The sequence below is a fragment of the Synchiropus splendidus genome, chromosome 18 (assembly GCF_027744825.2).
Source record: "Synchiropus splendidus isolate RoL2022-P1 chromosome 18, RoL_Sspl_1.0, whole genome shotgun sequence".
Lineage (NCBI taxonomy): Eukaryota > Metazoa > Chordata > Actinopteri > Syngnathiformes > Callionymidae > Synchiropus > Synchiropus splendidus.
The window spans coordinates 6,534,304-6,556,983 of NC_071351.1; the positions used below are offsets into that span (position 1 = coordinate 6,534,304).

Below are 22,680 nucleotides of genomic sequence, written 5' to 3' on the forward strand. Positions count from 1 at the left end.
AGGTGCTGCAAGCGCGGTACCAAGTGGAAGTTTGGGAAATGTTTCGACAGTGTTCACTTGATTTGAGACTTTATTCTGTTTCAGTAAGTCACAAAAGGTGACAGCAGTTTGGTCATATGGGTTCCCCTTCATTTGACTTGCATCGTACATGAAGAACAGCGACAGCAACAAATGGTAACTGGAGAGTTCCTCAGTAGTTTAGCAGTACTGTAGGCCTGACAGCAGATCAGATACCAGCTTCAGTACTCGCACCGACACTAGTCTACTGCAGTGTTCCCTCACTATATTGTATGGGCAGGTCCCAGATGTGGAGTGGACCTCTGCCCCGCTTCAGATCAGCCACAGTTCTATCTTCACGGCGCTCCGTGCGCCACAGAGGGTCCGGGAAAATGTGATCATAAAACAGTGACGACCCGACACGGGTGCATGATTTGGGCCTCAGAATTTGAGGAGATCCAGCCGTGCACCGGCCCAACTCAACCGACATTGGTGAGTGGAGTGAAGAGGCCAGGTGGGGGCGCACTACAGTCAGACCTCTGGATCGAAGCCTCAACGTTTCCAAGCCAATCCACATGAAGGTGTCTGTTCCATTGAAAACAGGAGGCAGGAGAGAGGTTGAGGCAACTCTTCCAACAGGTCGAGCCGGTCACGTATTCACTGTTGGTGCCGCTCATCCATCATCAGAATGCTGCATTTCTCTCGCTCTGCTTTCTGTTGCAAAACCTTCCCGTTGATGATCATCTCCTGCGCTCCTCAACCTCTGACAATTTTCTGCTCGGTTGCTCTGAATGCGCCGGGCTCTTTATCTGCTGTCACAACACTGGTGATTTATTTGTAATTACACATCCTGCCGGTGACAGCAGGGACGTTACACTGACTTTACAAAGGCAATCAAATATACATTCTTGCTTATCTCCATCCACAACACTGAGGAAATGACGGCGTGGATATCACAGCGCAGTTATTCTCATTTAGCTGCGGCTGGGACTCAGAAGAATCTGTGCTCAGATGAAAGTTCCACCACATGAAATGAAGTCGGCCGGGAGAAAAAAATAAGACAAATGCCTTTGGGAAGATAAGCAGTGTTGTGTGAATTCAATCACTCTGGCAACAGACTGCTAAAGACACGCGGGGAGCAGCAGTGGTGACGCTGCCTTCAGTCAGGCTCCCAATTGGTAAATAGCACGGCGAGAGGCAGAGGGAAACGCTGGTGCTGGTTCAAGCGTGCGGGTGAATTACTGCGGGATGGAAAGAAGAACGCACAGTGTGACAGGTAGTGTGCGTTTTGTCAGAGCCACCGACTTCACTCAATGAATGGGACGGTGAGGTTGCAATGGCCGATCAGTTCACCATCTGTGGCCACATGGCTGTATCGCTGGGTCGAACCGTCGTGTGTGTCCGTCGCTCACTAAACTCTCCCGTCATGTCTGGACTATACGCCGCTACTTTACTTTATATGGGACGGCACATTCACAGCTCCGCCCACAAAGCCGAGGAGCAGCGGCTGTGGTGTCGGAGCTTGTTCATGTCACGAAAAGCTGTGAGCAGTTGGTGATTCCAGTTCAGAACCTTGGTTGGCTTTCAAAAGCGGTTTAGAAAAGCTACGGTGCAGACAGCACCACTGCACCCGCGGCTTACTGTATGTGTGAACAAGATCTGTTTTCCTTCTTAAGCTCAGTGGCTAATACCCCGGTGCGCTCCACAGTCCAGTAACAAGTCTGACTCATCCACTGCTGAATACAGTACTGCTCCGAGGCTGAAAGCAACTCTCATTCCCACACACTCCAGAGGGTCTATCTGCCCCTGGAGAAGACTTTCACGGAGAGTGAGAGGGGTTATCTCTCCCAACACTCACCTCTGACGTGTTGACTCGTCCTTCCTGGAAAGAGCAGTCGCTGGCGTCCTGCGTGCACATGTGGCGATACTTGCACCAGTAACACGGGAAGCTCCCATCCACACAGGACAGACACCTGGAGAACATGAAAAGCTCAGTGTGAATGATGATGAAGGCCAGAGCAGATGCCATCACCATCCAAACACCAGCAATGGTACCACACGCTGAAGCTTTGGTCGGAAAATGTGGTGCGACACGGCAAAATAGCACGATGAAAATAAGTAAATACAACTTGATATTCCATCCAGATGTTGGTGAGACACAGCTGAATTGAAGCTCTCTTTGTAAAGAGTCAGTAGAGCAAGGTCAAGTGATAAGTGAGGAGGACTGACTCTAGTGGGGGATGAGGATGAAGCCGAGCACCATAGAAATAACAAGGAAAACATGAGTGGAACATGAATGTCTTCGGTGTACAAGAGTTTGCCAGGTCTGAGATCAACCTTTTCAACTCCAAGGTCAGAAGCAAAACCCGAACAAAACACTGTACGGTGACCAGCACCGCTTCCCTGCAGGCGAAAAACTCGTCCTCGATAACATTTGAAAACTGAGCCAGAAAAATACTGGACAATGTAAAACACACTGAAGACAATTTGAGTGATAAACTTAACCTCATGGCTGGAGATCTGTGACAGTTTGTCCTCACAGAAAAGGCAAGAGAGCGTGAAAAATGATGTCTGACTTCCTCGCGTCGGTTAATCCCGGTGTTTATAGAGAGCAACACCTGAGGCGCCCTGATAGATGGAGGTTTAAACATCCAGCAGCGAGCCAGTCAGCCCCGCTGCTCAAGCTTTAAGATCGATGCCAGTGGATTTCCGTGGGGAAGAGGGTGGCCAGAGGTCACCGTCTGATGTTGGTTAGTGGAGCTAGGAAGCCACTTCCTCCACGCCATTAACCCCGAGCGCCATTGATCCCTTGTTTGTAGGCACACGTGCACGCCCACTCACACAGGACCACGTGGGCCCACCTGATCCTCTGGATCACCTGGCCAGGACCGCTCGTCCAGCTGAGTCAACAACTCTGGTGAGTTGTGTTGTTGTGATCTGAATTGTCCTATATGTTGTTCAGTTCAAGGCCTTGAAAACAGTGGCCCACAGTGGTGCGTCCATTTCTCTGCCATGAATCTGAAGGCGGCGCTCTCTCCCTCTCTCTCTCTGTCCCACATTAGCTGGCGCTCTGTTTGTTCTTATTTATTTTTAATGCTGTCTACTGTCTTTTATTTGACAGGAGATCTTCAATTTCAGCGCTGCCCTCAAGCCTGTTCTTGTTCTTTACTCGTGCTCTGTTCAACTCTTCCAAAATATAGCCCAAAGCAGCGCTGCCTCACGGCCAGCAGGTTCTTCATGTCTGCGCCTTTGGTCTTCTGCTTCCCTTCTGTGCAGTGCGCACTTCAAGTCTGGTCAGTGTTTGGAGTCTGGGCCCCGTCTCCCACTCACATGAGAGGAACTCTATGATCTGCTTGGGAGAGCTTCAGACGGGGGTCAGACATTGACTGTTGGACGCTGATCACAGTGGGGCGCAGCGTAGACTATGAGGCTTTACGTTACACCTGCCTTGGTCATAGCTTTGCTGCAGCTTCAGAGTCCTCCAAGGCTCCTGAGGGATCTGGAGAAGGTTGAAATGGAGCAGAAGACAAGAGCGCTGGAGACCCACCAGTGCTGTGGTGAGGAAGAGCCCGAGACTTGGCCGCACATATTCCGCCAGTCAGAGCCAATGACGAAGCCTGGAGGCCCCAGTGAGCTGCCGCTCTCTTGGCCATCCCACTCCATTATGACCACCTCCAGACTGACATCCAATTCCAGCTTATTAACAGCCCATTACTATGCATATACGGTAGACGCAAGGCTCAGAGCGGCGGCGAGAGATGGGCTGGATGAATGAGTGTGGGAGTTCTGGCTCTAATACAGCGCCTCCAGGAAATCGCAATGTTGCGACAGCAACTGTTGAACCAAAGTTTGAGGATATCCAGTACGGCGGCGCGTTTCAACTGCCAGGCATTTTCTATTCACCATTTTCGGCGGTGCAGCTGAACATGTCTTGGTCAAATTTCAGCACAGGTCAGGAAAAGTCTCCTTCATTTCATGCAGTCGAAGACACCATTTTCTCTCCACACGGGCGATTCACCCCTTTAAAACAATTCCATAATCCATAACTGAGGATTAGCTTTTCAACGCCTGGTTCCTCAGACTCTCACGTGGCTGCAGAACATGGCCATGGACGATAGACAGGAAGCGTATGGTCGCACACGCCGCAGCAATAAAGTGCGTGGTAGAAGAACACACATTCTCACCAATGACTATTTATGCAGCACTTGCCAGTGTTATATTCCATTTCACTTCACGGGATGAGCACAACCTCCGTGCATGTGAGATTATGGATGGAAGTGTCGGAGCAGTTTTCCTACTTCCTCTCTGCTTTGGTACTCCAGACAACTAGCATGAACAGCTCGACGTGTACGTGGGAGTCACAGAGCTAACTTACGACTGATGGACGCTGCAGTTGTAAAACACAAAGTCCACACTGGCAAATCTCTTCCCGGTCTCCTTCGACTTCAAATACAACTTGATAACACGTCGATCCCCTGCAAGACACAGCAGCTGTCACAACACTGACTCTTAAGGAACTACAAGGAAAAAAACTATATTTTTGGCTCAATGAAGAACGTACCTTGATTTTGCGTAATTGGAGCCACCTGCTTGACGGAAGGGGAAAGGCAAAAGATCCTCCCGCTGTAGATGCGTCCTTCCGTCTCCACATAATCTTCAAAAGAGCAGTTGACTCCAGCAAAAAGACTGGGGACGTTCTGGGTCTGGAGGACCAGCTGAGAAGCAAATAAAGTACAAGAGTTTAGTGGCGTTTATTTATTTATTTTTTAAATCAATGGGCCAAAGGAGCAGCACCTGCACTCCGGACATGGTGACCGAGATGGTGTCGGGTTGGACGGACAGACGGACGCACTGTTCCACTCGGGTGGTGAAGCGCAGCGGCTCCTCTGCGCGCGGACATCCATCCTTCCTCGAACATCTACGACACAGTATTCAATGGACCAGTTACAGACACATTACCGCCTGGATTTCTGAATCAGACCAGATGTTCCAAGCTGCTACTGTCCACCATTCACCAGGGGATTCGGTCTGCTGCCAACTGTTGCATCCGCTTACGTTCACAAGTTGGACACCTTGGTCGAGCCGATGTGATTTAGAGGGCAGCGCTCGGCTGTAACTACCAAGCAACACAGCCTATTTCTCCTCAGGCCATGTGCACCTCGGAAATAAATGCAAACTGAAAAGGTGATTACAGACGTGCTCTGCGATGTGGCAAATTGCTGTGGTCGGGGGAATTATTTACTCTGGCAGGTATTCTTGAAAAGTATGACCATCAACTCTCATGTGCTGTGAGGTGTGGAGAAAGGTCATGAGCAGCTTCACGCAGGGTCACGATCAGACCATCGCGCCAGTGACATATAGCTCCTGTACTGAAAATGAGTCGCTGTTCTGCACCATGTAGTCCAACCCATCCTCGCTCCCATGGTGTAATATGTTGGGAAAATGAACGTTCGGGTCCGATACTGGCGCCCAAAGGCAGCCTTCCGCATTGCATGTTGATGCATAGGTTGTAGTAGAGTTGTACAAACACATAAGGTCCCTTCAATCTGAGATTCTTTAGAAAAAAAATAGGGCGAGGGAGAGGAGACGTTCGGAAGCTCTCTTCACTGACTCGCACTGGGTGTTATAGCCCTGGTTATAAGCCTTACTGTACATGGCAGCATGGAAACCAGCCACCAAGAAGTCAGCTTGAGGGGCTTTAAATAGCAGTTGACATGTTAGGTGTAGAACAAAAAGAAACCGCCATCTACGCCATGGAAGGTGGCGCATGCATGAGTGGCTGCCATTCCCAACGTCAAAAAATACGCCATGAGAGTGTGGACATGTCCTGTACTTGCTCACTTATGGAAATATATATATATTTTTTAACGTACATTTTAAATATCACTTACACATTGTGCAGAACACACCAGCCACAGTGCGGGTCTCCCGACCCCAGACAGGCTCCACAGGAAGAGTACTGCTCACAGCTGGCCACTGGGACTCGAGTGACCTGCGAAGAAAAAACAAACCAGGCCTGTCGTGAATACAAATGCGCGGTCTGACACAACAGAAAAGCCACTACCTGTGTCTGGAGCCCCAGATTAAAGAACGCAGCCTGCTGTGTCTCCCAGTGATAAGCACTTGTAGAAGGTCGGCTACGGAAGTACTTGAAGAAAAGTGCAGATACCGGACAAACAACCCGGATCATGCTTCGGGCTGTATTTAATCCAAAAGCTGCCTTTATTTTCCACACATATTTTACCAGCTTCATACAGTTTGTTGTCTGTGTAGAAGAGTGTCAGAAGAATCTGAGAATGTCTGACAGAGTATTATGGAAAGAAAAAAATACTAGATGAATCCAGGGTTGTGATATGAAAGGATTATTAGTGTGTAATTCTACAAAAAGAGAAGTCGACGCCGCCTTGCACCTCGGGTGCTGGCACCACCTGAGGGGGAACGTCAACAAGTAGATATGGGAAATGCACGAGGAGTAATAGAGAACAAAGCGTGTTTGAAGTCTGTCAAAGGAATGGAGAAGGGTAAAGTAAATTCAAGGAGATACTACCATGACAAACAACAGAAAAACTGCAAACTATTAATGGTGTTGATCGGTGGTTTTGAGCGGAGGTTCAGCATGACAGCATCCTGGGGCAGCTACGAGTTTCGACAGGTTTCTGACGTAAACCAAGATCAAAAATTCAGACTAAAACTCACCTCACATGCTGAGCGCTACGTCACCTCCCGGTTCAACTCCCGAGCACTTTTGAAAGTCTCTGCGACCGACCGGTAGATCGAGACATGTAATATTATGACTTTTAATAGTCTATATACTGTAAATAGATATTTTTTCCCAAATACCAAGTGTAAAACAAGTGTTTGACGTCATCTCACTTGGCTGTTTGTTGCTAATGCAACTCAAATCAAATGTGTTTCCCTGCATTTTGATCTGATGTCTTCCGATTCACCACCGTCTGTAAGTGCAGCTATCGAGAGGCAGCAAGACACTTTGATCTGCTTGTAGCTTTTTATTTCAACACCAGGCTTAAGCACATATAATCTTCAAACTAAATCCCCAGTTAGACTCGCCGTCCTTAACTTGCTCACGTTTGATTCGCAGACACAGTCGCCCGAGGTACCTCACTTCAAATAAAGTTAGCGCCGAGCCGAAGGAGCGTTTCAGAGCCTGATGCGCACTTTCACACACAGCTGCAGCGGAGATCTTCATTGAGGGAAACATCAGTGACACTGGAGATTTTCATTTGACTAAAAATAGTCCGCTTGAAAAAAAGAAATTAGACATGCAAATGTCTCTTCTTTCTCAGTATGAACCGGACATTCTGTCTGAGACAGAAGTTACCTCAGTGCTGTGCTGATAATGTCTGGACTATAAGCCGCTACTTCTTCCTCACGGTCTAATATACGGATTTCTACAGTCATGGGGCCAACATATTGAGCCCCTTCGCATCAAACCCATGACATCACAGGCGTGTCATTGACCTAAAAGCGCTCAAAATGCGCCGGTTTCGCCCGCGTGTCTGCAGCGCCGCCCACAGAGACCAGAAGCAGCAGCTGAGAGTGGCTGTCGTGTCGGAGCTTGGGACACGCGGGCGAAAACATCGTGTTAATGTCAATAAAAGCTGTGAGGAGTTTGTGTTCCCAGTTCAGAACATTGCCCAGTTTGTTCCATGAGTCCGTCTCCATGCTGGAGCCTGTTTTTCAAACTAGTTTACAAGTGATCCTCATATATTTTGACGCCTTTCTACGGCTCAGACTGCTCCGCTGCGACTCATGGATGAACAAGATCTGCGTTCCTTCTTAAACTGCAGCCCACCAGTGTTGTTGTGAAGTGATGAATGTTCATTTCAACCCGATACATCCTTATTACATATGACTTTTGCATGACCAACTCCATCACCATGCTGCACCAACACCAGAGAACAGCTGAGTTTAAGTCAGAGCATCATGACTGTTACTGTCATATGTTTTTTTTCTTTGAATAGTAGATGCAGCTGCAGTGTGTCCATCAGTGCAAGCATCATCTCAGACCAAAGAATGGATGGGTTGGAAATGTGCTGCAGCTCTTGGACGTGTTCGCTTGACTGATGCCATTTTGTCAGGTGATGTCTTTTGGTGTTGCACCATCCCTTCCTTGTGTCACTCTGACAGAGGCCCAGCTCACAGCACAATAGTAACCACAGCACTGTAATGCCACCATTAGCACCGCGCCTCTTACTGCACACAAAATAGCATGAAATTGCTGTTATTTCTCGCGCCTGCACAAATACTGCATTAGTGATCCTGTCGTTGAGCAGGCAGGTAATGGCATCGCAGGATCCGAGGACGCGTCGCCTGGCCGAGGTGTGTATGTGGGTGAAGGGCAGTTGGCTTTCTCTCTATCGAACGTGCTGCAGCAGGATGGACTCATTCATCTGGGGACGGCCAAGAGAAGGCAGCTACGCAGCGTTGTTAAATCATATTGAAGGAGCATCTTCACTTGAGAGTGAGCGCATGAGAGGATTCACTCTTTCTTCCTCGACCAACGCCACTTTAGACCTAGTCTTGGGAGTCGTTGAGAACTTTGAACGGTGACCTCCACATTTGCAACAGGACAACAATGGTTACCAGAATCTACAGAAGAAACAATGGTACGAACAAGTGGGAGCAGGAGTCAAATATCTCACAGAATGGTAGTCAATGTTCGGAACACAACCAAGTTCAACTGGCTCAAAAAGATCGAGGGAATTTGGTTGGAAAGTCTTGATAAGGTTCTGTTGGAGAGACAGTGGTGACAACTATATATATATATATATATATATATATATATATATATATATATATATATATATATATATATATTTGTTCCCCGTGTGTATTTATTTTATGACTATTACTTATTTTTATTGTTTGTTTTTTCCATGTATTGTTAGCTTCTTTGTATTTCTTTTGGTGGAACATACCATAACCCTGTTCCTTGCGCTTCACACTCCATAAAAGCAGAAGATTGTTGGTGATTTATGGAGGACTAGACTGACTTGCTCTGGCACAGCGAGCCTGATGGTGCCGGGGCGAGGACACTGGCAAACCAGGCAGTAAAGCTGTAGCTCACGCGCTGACACCGACAGACAACCTTGGTGAGGCGATGGCAGCAGCAGAGTTATGGAACCTTGTGAAGAGGGAACGTCCGCGCCATTATTCTTTGCTATTACATTTGTTGAGGCCCCGCCCGGATGGCGGCCGGAGGAAACCCAGGAGGACAAAGGGATTGAACCACTTCTTTCTTTGTTTGCGTCTCGTATGCAACGCTCCGTTTACGCACAACACTGACGCTACAATGAGTCGGGCCTCCTGCTTCTCAGACAGCAGGCTGCTTCACTGAGAACATGAATTTGGGTCAGTTTCATTTCCTTGCAAGTGAAACTTCAACTGGATGAATGTTGAACCTTGCTTGTTGACTCAACGATTATTAGCGAAGGCATTCAAAAGAGCCATTTTGGGGACAGTTTTCCAAAGAACCTACGAGCGGTCTTTGATCTCTTCATGCAGTTTTCAATAGTCGATCCATCCTTGTTGTTGCCAGTGCATCCAGCTGTGCTGCTGGTTGGATTTGATCCAAGTCTGCGTGAGAGTTTCAGAGCTCAGTAGGTGGCGCTCTTCATTTAAAAATGATGTGAGGTTTCATTGAAGCTCTCAGAGCAGAGAGCTCCACCTAGTGGGCTCTAATATAAGGAGCCTGTTTCCTGAAGCCTCACACAACAATTGGGAGTCTGTTTGGTGAAGGTTCAATGCTCCAGTCAGTCAATGAAGTACATGAAAATAAACACGTTTCATTTCGGCTTTTGGTCCTGAGATCGACTCGCATCATGACCGACCAATCGGGTCGTGACGATTCACAGGTGAACAACCAGCGCTGAGTGGATTCAATCTGAGCCGGTTCTACCAGGGGCTAGGTTCCTTCAGTCACTGTGGTTGGTTGCTCCAAACCCTGCAGTCCATCACCCCACCACCACACCAGAGGAAGGGCCCAAGTCACCAACTAACTGGAGTCACCGTCTCAAGATGTTTCACGGGCAGAGAGCTTTGATCTCGCCGCCGTGAGTTTAGCGGTGGAACATTCATCAACAGCAACCGACTGGACGCTATTGACCCCGCAAGAAAAAAGCAGCAATTATCAGACCCACAGGAAACAAAGGCACCAGCTTCAGACCAGATCCACCACAGACCTGACTTGTGGACCATCACAGCTCTTACTGTATGTCTTCAATGACCAAGTTGAAATTGCATTTAGGTTCATGACTGAAATGTCAAGACAGAAGCTGTCTGTTCACACAGGGAGGACATCAAAGGACAAGACTGCTCCCGAGTCGAGTGAATCATCTTAAAGGGGCCACAGGACCCTGGTGCCGAGGGTGGGGGTGGGTTGAGGGAGCTCGATGGTGACGTCAACTAGTGATCCATCAGAGAAACAAGCAAGTAAAGGGGGTGTTCTGAAACTAAACCACAGTTTGTTTCAGCAGACGCCTGTTTGGTTGACATACTGCATGTGGGCTTGTTTGTCTGTGCGCCTTTGATCACCGGTTTGAGACCCCTGAACTCGAGACTTGCAGAAACAGAAACACAACTTGGGAAGTTTGTGTGAGCACTATAGATAAAATCTAATGTAAACTAAAGGAAAACTTCATCCTCAGTACCATGGACTGACAAGCCTCCGTCTTGTGGGGACATTTTAGCCAGTCCTCACAAGGTTTGGAGGGTTAAAACACCAGTAAAAGTAGCTAGTAATGATCGGTCCTGTTTCAGGTGAGGCGGGTGTTTTGGATGGTTTCAGCCACACAAACATATCTGAGTGTGTGTGTGTGTGTGTCAGAGACAGCATGAGTCACTTCTTTACTCTTCGGATGCTTTCATCCAATTTACAACTTTTAATTAGGTGTGTGAGTGAATACGGGAAGGTAAATTGCTCTGTCAAGCTGCGGAATGGACTTTTGGATGTTTGAGCTCCCGTCACCTGGCATTTCTATTCTTCAACAGGGGAGCGGCCACGATGAGGGAGAGGAGAGGAGGAGGAAACAGGCTGAAGGGCCAGGCTGTGGGTGAGGCTTCAGAGAGGCTTCAGACCTCACATGACCGCTCCGTGACTCCAGACCAAAGAGCGCCCCCGCCTGGCCCTCGCCGCTAAAGAAGCCCTTGAAACAAAAGACACATTACGGTGACGGGCAGAGGAGCAGAGTGGAGCGTTTAGCAGCTAATGAGCCACATCCATCTCCCACGTTGGTCCAGAACAAAACACAGTCGGAGAATTTAGAGCCATTAAGGAGAAGATTGAGACCATCTCAAGACATTCCACATCCACCCAACTTCTCCTCAGTTATTGAGAACGACTGCACCCAAGAGTGAAGGAAGCCTGAAGACAAGCCTGAATCTTCACAAGAGGTGAGGGGAAGGAAACGGAGCCACTTCTGACAGGAGTTCAGCGCTTGTGTGGAAGCCGACTCCTTCTCCTTGGTAATTTTCAAGCCGTTGAAAACATGCTCTCCACTGAGTTTTCAAAGTTTCTCAGTGGATGGAGCATCTATTATTCTCTCTGCTGCGGTCGAACTTTTTTATTTCAAAGACTCCAGATCTCCGCAGCGGAGATTTCCACCCTCCATTTCACTGCTTGCAGTAAAGAGGAAGTAGCCACTCCACAGAGTGAGGGGGATTAAAGGGACGACTCTGAGGAGCGCAGATGAGATAAGGCAGAAATAAAATGGAGTATGAAATGGAGAATATACTCCAAAGCCATTAGACTTCAACACCAGCGGGAGCCATGCATGGCCTCATCCGTCCAGTGTGGAGGCACAGCAGAGCTGCGATGGCGTCCCTGACCCGCCACTTCACAACAATGGGCCCCAGAGTCGGCAGCACATGGTCAAAACTTGGGTCTGAGGCCTGTGTTAAGAACGTCGCCACAGGTGACACCTGTCTGGAGAAACCTTGGGGTTGCTCACTGCAGCACTGACAGCGGTCCAGCCCTAAAATTCCAAACAATCCAACTACACCCAAAGAAAATGACGTACATTTGGAGTCGTCGCTGTCGCCTTTTCTCATGTGATGACGTCCCCGTCCCGTCAACACCAACACCGTCCATTTGTATCAATTACCTCACTTCCTCTCATCCAGACACGTGGAGGTCAATTACGTCTAATGGCTGGTAAATGACCGCACGCTCACGAGGCTGTTGGTGCCAGCGTGGCCGGGATTTCCTGTTGAAGGTTATCGCACTGAGGTCGTGAGCTGTTGGGAGGTAAGAGACTTGGGCAGGTGAAGCAAAGAGAAGGGTCCCATGAACAAGCCCTTTGCAACAGTGAAGGCTTGTGTTGCCAAGTGTCAGGACCATGTGAGGTGGGGCTCAGGCTCTGACTCGGACGCAGATTCCACCCCGGGATGCTGAGCTCCACGCTGCTGCTGCTGCTGTAAAGTATATACACAGCGCCCTGCTCATGGCTATATAGCATGATGTGATGTGGTTGAAGTCAAAGAGTTTAGAGCGCCATCTAGTGGGGACTGAAGATGATTCATGAAGCCCCGTCACCACTGAACCCTTGCCTTTCTCATAGACATTACTGCAGTACAATCTTGATGTTGCAACAGCTCAGTGGCTTAAGCTTCACCAAAGACTGGGAGAGTGAGACATGACGGAAAACCAGGTCGGCAAAAAAGGTGTTGAAATTTAAGGGATTTAAAGGGATGTCACTCCTCTGCCTGGTCGAATATGTTGGGCTCCATGTCTGTTCTCTTTCTGGCACAAGCTCTGACTTCCTGAGGCCAGAATTCTAGTCAAAAGCCTTGTTCTCATGGGGCTCCTGACTTGGTGAATCACCATTTGAATCGAGGCTTTTCCAGGTATGAATCCTCATACCCAGTGTTTGGTGGAGGACGAGTGTAAACGCTCAGGTCTCACCTGTTTGTCTGTGAGGGCGTAGAGGAACTGACGATCCGGGCTGAACAGCAAGTCGGTCAGGATCGGACTCCCCTCACTGACCACCACACTCTCATACAGCAGGGCGGGCTGGTTCATGGTGTTGACAAGAATCTGGAGAAAAAACAAGGAAGAAAACATGAGTCAACTGTCAATGTGGAAACCTTCATGTGGCGCAGGTCAGAAGTCTGCTCATCACTTCCCACTTCATGCAAGGATGGAGCCCTTTCGCTCCAAAACTTTCCCACGCAGTGAGCCACTGAATCACCTTGGTAGTGTGAAGGAGGTGAAGTGAGAAGGGGCAGGGAGCTGTGGCCTACAGCTTGGGGCAGAGGGCATTTGTTGTGAGTCTCAGGTCACCCAGCACAGCAGGAAGGCCAGACAGAAGCTGGCGACAGCAGAGTCCCATCCAGTCTGCTTGGCCTGCGGACAAGGCTGAGTCCAACAGACGCCGCAGTCCGAAGCGGAAGTAGCCAAAAACACCAACAAAAAATTTTACTTGAATATCTATCCATCTATATATATATATATACCTCAAAAAACGACAATATAAAGAACATTTTTGGTGCGAACTGTATGTGTGTACATGCCAGTCTTGGAGAGATTATGAGGCTTTTTATTGGGGCCAAGATGTTTGTTCCCTCCACGATGAGAAGGTCAATGGAGCCGCTTCCACTTCATTTCGTTGTTTGTGTGTAAATAATAAAATAAAATGACTTTTGATAAATCACTTTTCAGCTCACTCCACTTGCAGTCTCTGTATCCCATCAGAGTTGAGATGAAACCAGAAGAATGCCGAACCACAGATCTCGCTGACTCACTGTTGGAGCAGACTGTGGTCCATGCAAACTCCAGGATGATGATGATGATGATGATGATGATGCTTGGGTGCTAAATTCCTGCTGTAGATCCAGAACCCTGGCTGGTTGGCTCGGTGTAAAACCTGGAAATGGACCAGGGTCGGAACAGAAGCTCGACTTGAAAGCGCCAGCTCAGTCTCCCCATTGAGTTTAGTGTTCAGTGTGTGGCGGTAAATTTCAGGACATAAAATTCAAACGGGCGAAACAGAGGGACCTGGAACTTTCCATTAGCCAAGTGTTTGACTCTCTGGATATCAGCTGAAAGAGGCGACGCCAGTTAACAGATTAAATTACTTCAATTACCTTTTAATTTATGACCAGGATCAGCGACAAGACTAAATCCTTGACACACAAAATGACTGAAAACAGACTGTGTAGCACTCGGTTTCACTTTGCACCACTTCAGCTAGTGACTCTTAAAATTGCAACCATGTTATAGTGGCAAGCAGCAGAGTCTACAATACAGCAACAAAAACAGAAACACTGCATGAGAAAAGTTCCTGTTTTGTTTTTTTTCCCAATCTTACTGTATATCCTTCACTAAACTTTGCTTTCTGCTCAGTTCTGCCCAAGTGTATTTTGATTTTTGACTCCACAATTCCATGCCGAGAGGCAGCTCTTCCTCCACAAGCCCCGACAGCTTGTTTCGATAAGTTTCATGTAAGGATATTTTCTTGATAGTTTAACCTATAATAACATTGTTATAAAGCACACAACATGGCCACACTATTTGCTGAGATATTTTAAACCAGCTCATGGTAAAATGACCACACCACACATGCACCAGCACCATTTCTCGCCATAGACACATGAAAGCTACGATTATTTCACAAGTTTGATGCTATGTTGTGTTTTATAAAGTCACATTTTTGCCATGAATGGAGACATCTTCGGCAATAATTATGATAATATTTGAATCAAAATGACAGTACCATCGAGAAAACAAAGCCACATGCAAGTCAATAAACTCGACTATATTCACAGCATGAAAGGAGGATCCCACAGGAGAGATGTCGGCAGTGATGTACAGAGAGTGTTCAGTGACTGAAGGTGCCCTTTTGGAAAACACTCCAGTTACGCAAGCCTTGCAGGAACGAGGGCGTCTTGTAAGTTAAAGTTAAAGGTGACTCTTTGAGTGATGGCTGGGGTTTTCTCCGGGGGCTGGTCTTGTCGCCACACCTGTGTGGATGTGACACTGTCGGAGGGACCGCGCCATTGCCATTGTGCAGGAAGGTAACACGCCTCAGCCAAAACTAACCGTGTGAGCAGGACAAAAGCCTGAGCCCATATTTTTGGGAAATGTTTTGCTCAGCTATCCCTCCAACAGAACAGATGCGGGGAGCTTTCACGGCGCTGCCGTGCGGCTCCTCTCCGCACATCGTGGCAGTCATTAAAAAATGTCAAGGTCTTTGTGATCCCAGTTATGGAGGAGCATTTATGAAAAGTTAGTGGTGATGATGATGGAGACAGATAAGGTGGGATCAAGGTGGGAGGTGCAGCGCCACGATGAGGGATGGCTCACGTGTGAGCACTTGAGAGTGTGTCGGGGCTGAGCGGCGAAGGACGAGGTAATAAAAGTGAACAAAGAGAAGTAATGAGGTCTGGCTGTAGCCCCGTGGTGATTCATATCAAACAGGGTTCAAATCACGGTCGCACCTCTCAGTCCGTCACCGTCCTGTCGCCAAGCATGTCGTCCTGAACTGTGGCTTTCAGGGCTAACTCAAGGACTCAGAGAGCAAAGCGACCGCTTGTTCCTGATTTCAGGTTGCACTGTGATCTTCAGATATGAAGCAGCCTTATGGATCGTGGTGAAGGAGGACATGAGGTTTGAGGGAAGAGGAAGCGGAGGACAGGGTGAGACGGAGGAGGAGGACCTGCTGTGGCCTCCTCTGAAGAATGAAGCCCGAAGACCAAGTGAAAATCCCTGCGAGTGCCGTGGCTCGCGTGACGTTTGAATCCGCTCTGAACATATGTTGATCATAGCACCCACATGAAGTAGCGCAGTACTCTGTTGAGTCTACTCCTGAAGCATCGCTGTGGCGGCGGAGGCAGCAGCACGCCGCAACCTGATGTGCTGCGAGTCCCGGGTCAGACATACATGCTGCCGCTCACACACCGAGAAAGATCTGGAGGTAAAAGATGCTCCATCTGTCGCCGTGTTAGCATCGACCATGAGGGCCCCGGAGCATCACGCCACACCGGCCCACCACAGTGTCTCACCACACACACACACGGTCCAGTGGCACCAGCGAGAAGCAGGGAAATTAATCATGGTTCTGTTGTCGCACCGCTGCTCTCACAACAGGAGGCTGGCCTCCGCTGACACACACGCGTATAGAGTGGAGAGTGACAGGAAGGCAGCTGGCCGCTGACAGCCCGCCACAATAAAGCACTCACCTGACAGATTCCACCAGCTCTCTTTCGGTGCAAAGATATAGAAAGTACTGGTTTGTTTAAGTGGCTGAAATGCTGCAGCGCAAATGATATGTTGCCATGCCATTGCCATGTTTCTCTCATGTCCACACTTTAACCCGTCTGTTTTTACTTTACGTTTTTATTTCCTCCGTGTCCCTTCCTCATGCTTTTATTTTGTTACTCCCTGTCGTATCAGTTTCCTCTGTCTCTATCCAACTTAACAGGCAAACGCAGCTGGCGCTCAACGCCTCATCAATCCCTCCACAGATATATTCCTCCCGACGCCAGCTACGTTTGCCAGATGGTAGATTTCCACTCTCCACTCAGGTCACTTCTTCCCAAGACTTCTGTGTTCTCACTTTCGCCTTTGACTTTTCTGAATTCTTCCCGCACACGAATTCCAATTCAGTCGCAACCCTTTGTTTCTCGTCCTTCCTGTGTAGCTTCCCAAACTCCCATTCATTCCACGTGTGAGCAGTTATTAGTCTCACTTTTCAGTTATATATATATCCGCCTACTTTACCCCTCGTGTGCGTACGTGCGAATATCCACCACCAACGAGCGCTTTTAGTTTATTGCCACCTTGTTGAGCTCAACTCCGGATGTGTTTTCTGTTCTCCCAGTTTTCATCCTTGTGATTCTAATCTGCCTCTTTTGTGCTCCAGATTCTCCCCCAGTCCCTTGGTGTTCATCCCCGTCCGCGTTTTGGTTCCTTTAGCGGCTATTTATTTATTTGTTCCATCCATCGATTCAATTGTAAAGTGCCGTGTCGACCAGCACTGACTGCACTTGGGTCCATTCCTCCGCCACTCGTGACAGTTTTGATCATTTGGATATAGTGTGGATGCTTGGTCCGTTCAGGGAAAACATTGGAGCAGTGGCAGACTAAACCATGAAAGCCACCCTGAGGACCAGTGCTGGCCAAATAAATCTGGATCAAAGCCTGCTCCCTGTGGTGGAATCATTGACCTGGTCTCACCCAGATTCAGCATCAACTGTCGGAAAACCATGTTTATCTGCAATAGGAAGGAGACAGAGCCACACTGGGACACATTCGCCAGAGGAGTCCACGAAGGTAGCGCCTGCCTTTCCCACATCACTTTATTCTTTCTGTGACACCGGCGCCAGGGAACATGTGCCATCTAGAGGCAGTGGAAGTGAAGTCCTCCTGTCTGAAGCTTGTCAGTGACTGCCCCCACCACATCTGAGCTCTTTTGTCTGTCATAAGTCGGTTCTTCCTCGGCTGAACTCACGCGCCCCGGTGTGATTCAGCAGGTGTCAGGCCTCTTTAATCTTTCAAAAGCCTGATGGACTTGACTATCCCCACATGTTGGCGCTGAGCTCACCTGCAGCCCCCTCGTGTCGGCTCCCATCACGCTCAAATGAAGTGGAGTCCCTGAAACACTCAGCCTTCCACTCTCACTTCACGCAACCTTCCCTTTCGACTGGCCGCGACGCTCAAGTTAACAAAGTATAAATCAGACAGAAATAATAGAGTGCCCTCAAACTGGCTGTTGAGCCCCAAATTCCTGCCAAAAATCACGATTTTCTATTCAACGTCCGCAGCTGCGAGAGGCGAGGGAAATGACTGGGCTCACACAGCCTCGGCGCACACCTGCACCTGGGTACTGTGAGGAGCCTGAAACACATGGCCCTCCGGCTGCACGGCTGCAGGACTGACGCCGCGCTGCGCTACACCAGAACCAATAGTCATCAAAGATGGGAATGAAAATGTGTTTGTGCAAAACAAAATAAAGAAATGCATGATGCGAGGCCACAGTGGCATCATGTGGATCAATATTTCACAGCAGGTCACATGTCAGCTGGATGCAGATCGGGACCCAACACCACTCTCCCGCACCCGCTTCATGAATAGTTAAACATGCCAAGTTCAATGAAGTGAACAGCCAGCAGATGGCGGTGGCGCTGCAGAGATGCGAAGAAGAGGCAGCTCTGCAGGGAATGCTGTCACCAGAGTCGCGTGATGAATGATTTTTGACAGTGGTTCAGTTGTACGTCATGTTTTATGGAAGGACTATTCTCCCCCTTTTTGCCGGAGATGGTCATGTGAACTTGATGCTTTAAGAGAAACTAGCGCATTCCTAAATCTAAACGCCATTTCAGAAATACCTTTCAGCCTATTCCTTCCAAGTCGACAAATACATCTCATACACTATGACCCCAGCAACGGACGGCAACACGCACGTCTTCACAAGAAATGGTCAGAATAAAACCAAGAGGTTTCTCAGGAGCTTTTGCTCTTTCCCTGGAAGAATGAGCCGCTATTTGCAGTAGGAACACTTTCAGCTGGAGAGTTCCGACTCTTCCTCTCCAGCTTCCTGCAGCAGCGTCAAACGTCAACCTTTTCCATGACCACAACTGTTTGTCTTGAGCGTCGACTCAGCACCCAACAGTTCCATTCAGCCGTTTCAGACACTCTGGACAGCAGTCCATCGCTCAGATAACAAATGTAGCAACCTTCCAATCTGGGACTGACTGGAAGTGAAAAAGCTAAAAACCAGCAGACCAGCTCATCCAGGACTCGCCAACCTAATGCCATCGATGCTGGTATTCACACACAATTCAGCATGTTCTGGGAGGAGATTCACAAAGCTACGAGTCTTGATCATCCACCCAAGTCTTGTGATCGGTTTTTGTGTCTTCACTCACTGAGGAGACGTGTCTTCTCCTCCACCATCACGTACATAAGTCGGCAAGAATCTTTGAGCTGCCGGGGGATGGAACCTGTCAGAGAAAATGGGTGGGGCTCTTCACTTCACCTTCACTCGGGAACATTTGCCACAGAGAGAGAAAAGTCGCAGAAAGACAGCGGTGTCGCGACGAGCACAGATGGCGGCGAAGTGAAAGCCGGCGTGTGGAGAGAGCCTCTCTTCTGCCTCGCATCTGTCTGCAGCCGCGGCCGCTTGTGTCTGCCGCTGTTCTCCGATGTGTAATTACAAAGCAGAAACGATAAGGCCGTTTTCTCTCTCCTCCTGTGGGAGCTCACAGCTAATTATAGAGTCAGTCGAGCTTCAAATTGCCATTTAAAACAAGCGTACGGTGAGAGACAATAAGACCCTCCCCTGGAGGAGGCGCCGCGGCGGTGGCAGCAGAGACCGGGGCCGGAGCGGCGCTGGGCTGCTGCCGCCGCTGCACCTGCTCGCTCCAGAACCCGCTTCATCCATGAATGAAAATAACCTTGCGGCCGCTGGAGCCCATCCGGATGCTCCTCCCCAGCCGCACCACACCTTCTTCCTCTCTTCCACCTCTCTTCTTCTGTGACCTGGTCCTTCCACTTCTCACTCTTAGTCACCTGCCATCTGCAGCATCCGATGCAGAACCACCAGATTCAGGAACAGTTTTGTTTTTGGTGCAGCTGCAACACTGTTTATTTGTTTATATTTACTATATATATATATATATTTTTTTTTTTTTTTGGTTGTACAAAAAAAAAATTGTTCTGACAGGTATTTATCTGACATTTATTTATTTATTCTGATAGTTGTTTTTGGAAACCGCAGGCCTCAGACCGAAATTTCATTGCCATAATATAGTGATACATTTTTGTGCAGTGACAGCAAAGAAAGTCTAAGTCTGTAAGTGTAGTCAGGCGACATCGTGTGTCCAGCGCGAGCGTTGTGTTGGCCAGTCCTGGCATCGCTCCCTTGGCACTTGGAATACACTCCACTCAGAGTAATGAGTGCAGGGAGAGGCTGAACCAGACACCACTCGGGGGTGAAAGCGACACCAGGTGAGACAGAGGCTGATCAAAGTCCGTCCCTCTTAGTTACAGACTGGAGATGGTCACAGCAAGAGAGGACCTTTCCGTGTGGGACACATCGCTGAAGGAGAAAAGGCAAAGTGCTGGCTTCGTGGCAGGCTGACGAATGGAAAGCTAAACATTGTGTTGAATAAATACACAAATAACATGACGCAATGGAATACAAACAAAAGACAAATGAAAGAAGGTATTCTTTCGTTGTAAAGGCGTCGCACAGCAGTTTTACTATGAACAGATCGCACAAGAATCCAGGATATAAAAGCCAGCGTGGACGTTCCGGACTGAAATGACATTCATTCTTGTGTCAAACTTTAACCAGGTTTCTCATGGCCAAGAATGGGTCCTCACAGGACGAGCAAAACCAGTCCCAGACGCACGGCGCTCTTCTCATGACCGATAATCCCGTGGCGGCGCCAGGCAGCGACATGCTCCGCAGTGCAACAGCCGACTGACCTTTTCACCTCCCAGCAGTAAGTTAGCACCGGGCTGAAGCTCTGTGGTGCCTGGCGACAAATGGCACCTGCCACCACAAGCACGTGTTTCACAGTGACAACCCGACCACCCTGCAAGGGCTGGTGGGGAACCACGTGCTTCTCCAGATATGAAAAACAAGCACAAAAATTCAACAATAGTTTCAGAACTGAAACTTACAGACAAGCTCCAGGATGAAAATATAAATCTATGCTTCTGTAAACAACGTCATTGACGGCAGCCTGCAGCAGCATCACTACCATAGATACATGTGAACCTGACCTCTATGAACAACCCCACTGTCATCCCTCCAAAATATGGCCCATGTTTTCTGTTCACTGTCGATCTGATGCCTTCACGGACGCTCTTAAGGAAGTGAATGAATGAGGCGTGTTCTCACTGAGACAGGAAGCTGAGCGCCACCAGACGCAGCGAGCGAAGGAGAACAGTGGAAACCATGATGTCACCATGAGTGTGGTGAGCTGACACTGGCACCACACACTGAAGGACACACACACACACGTTTGGATCGCTATCCCTGTGGGGACATGGTGAGGTTTCTCATTGCCATCACCCTTTCCTCAGCCTCTCCCCCGAATCTAACCCTCCAAAACACATGGCTCACCTGAACCAGGACTCTGAACCAAACTGGAACCCAGTTAGAATCATCCTCAAATTGAGGTTTGGACCAGTGGGGACCGGCAAAAGCTCCCCATGAAGACATAAGGTCCCCACGAGGATGGTGAATTCTCAAGAATTGGTCCCCACGGGGCAGTATAAAGAAGCCCACACACACACACTTCCCATCTTCGTGAGGACCGTCATTGACATACATTGACATCACCCTTTCCCCACCTCTCCCCCTGAACCTAACCATCGACAACACATGGCTAATAAACGGCTCTGAACCAAACTAACGTTGGTTAAAAATGCATACAAGTTCAAGAACATTCAATGAAACTTTCCCACGGATGCTGACGGTATGGTGGTTTGATCCAGAAGCAGTTACGACGTCACTTCAAACTAGTATTGCAAGATCTCGCAATACTATTGTGATATCTCTCAATACTATTTTACGATATCTCTCAATACTATTTTGCGATATCTCACAATACTTTTGCAAGATATCACAATACTATTTTTGCGATATCTCGCAATACTTTTGCGAGGTCTCACAATACTATTTTGCGATATCTCTCAATACTATTTTTGCGATATCTCTCAATACTTTTGCGATATCTCACAATACTTTTGTGATATCTCTCAATACTATTTTACGATATCTCTCAATACTTTTGCGAGATCTCGCAATACTTTTGCGAGATCTCGCAATACTTTCGCAATATCTCGCAATACTATTTTGCGATATCTCTCAATACTATTTTGTGATATCTCACAATACTTTTGCAAGATATCACAATACTATTTTTGCGATATCTCGCAATACTTTTGCGAGGTCTCACAATACTATTTTTGCGATATCTCTCAATACTTTTGTGATATCTCTCAATACTATTTTACGATATCTCTCAATACTTTTGCGATATCTCTCAATACTATTTTGCGATATCTCTCAATACTATTTTTGCGATATCTCTCAATACTTTTGCGATATCTCACAATACTTTTGTGATATCTCTCAATACTATTTTACGATATCTCTCAATACTTTTGCGAGATCTCGCAATACTTTTGCGAGATCTCGCAATACTTTCGCAATATCTCGCAATACTATTTTGCGATATCTCTCAATACTATTTTGTGATATCTCACAATACTTTTGCAAGATATCACAATACTATTTTTGCGATATCTCGCAATACTTTTGCGAGGTCTCACAATACTATTTTTGCGATATCTCTCAATACTTTTGTGATATCTCTCAATACTATTTTACGATATCTCGCAATACTTTTGCGAGATCTCGCAATACTTTCGCAATATCTCGCAATACTATTTTGCGATATCTCTCAATACTTTTGCAAGATATCACAATACTATTTTTGCGATATCTCGCAATACTTTTGCAAGATATCACAATACTATTTTTGCGATATCTCGCAATACTTTTGCGAGGTCTCACAATACTATTTTTGCGATATCTCGCAATACTTTTGCGAGATATCACAATACTATTTTTGCGATATCTCTCAATACTTTTGCAAGATATCACAATACTATTTTTGCGATATCTCGCAATACTTTTGCGAGGTCTC

At 47.8% G+C, this 22,680-nt stretch overlaps 1 protein-coding gene across 10 annotated transcripts in view; it reads right to left on the bottom strand.

The window, feature by feature from the left end:
* LOC128749344 (plexin-A1-like) overlaps window positions 1-22,680 on the bottom strand; it is a 130,836-nt gene that overhangs the window by 37,656 nt on the left and 70,500 nt on the right. For all 10 annotated transcript variants that reach the window (XR_008412923.1, XM_053848864.1, XM_053848860.1 and 7 more), the window contains 6 exons: window positions 12,920-13,051; window positions 5,889-5,989; window positions 4,792-4,915; window positions 4,559-4,712; window positions 4,373-4,472; window positions 1,856-1,970 (listed from right to left, as the gene is read on the bottom strand). Coding sequence is in view for 9 of the 10 variants with exons in the window: in XM_053848864.1 (XP_053704839.1) it covers window positions 1,856-1,970; window positions 4,373-4,472; window positions 4,559-4,712; window positions 4,792-4,915; window positions 5,889-5,989; window positions 12,920-13,051 (726 nt within the window). In the remaining variant the exon portion in view is untranslated. The remainder of the gene's footprint in view (window positions 1-1,855; window positions 1,971-4,372; window positions 4,473-4,558; window positions 4,713-4,791; window positions 4,916-5,888; window positions 5,990-12,919; window positions 13,052-22,680) is intronic.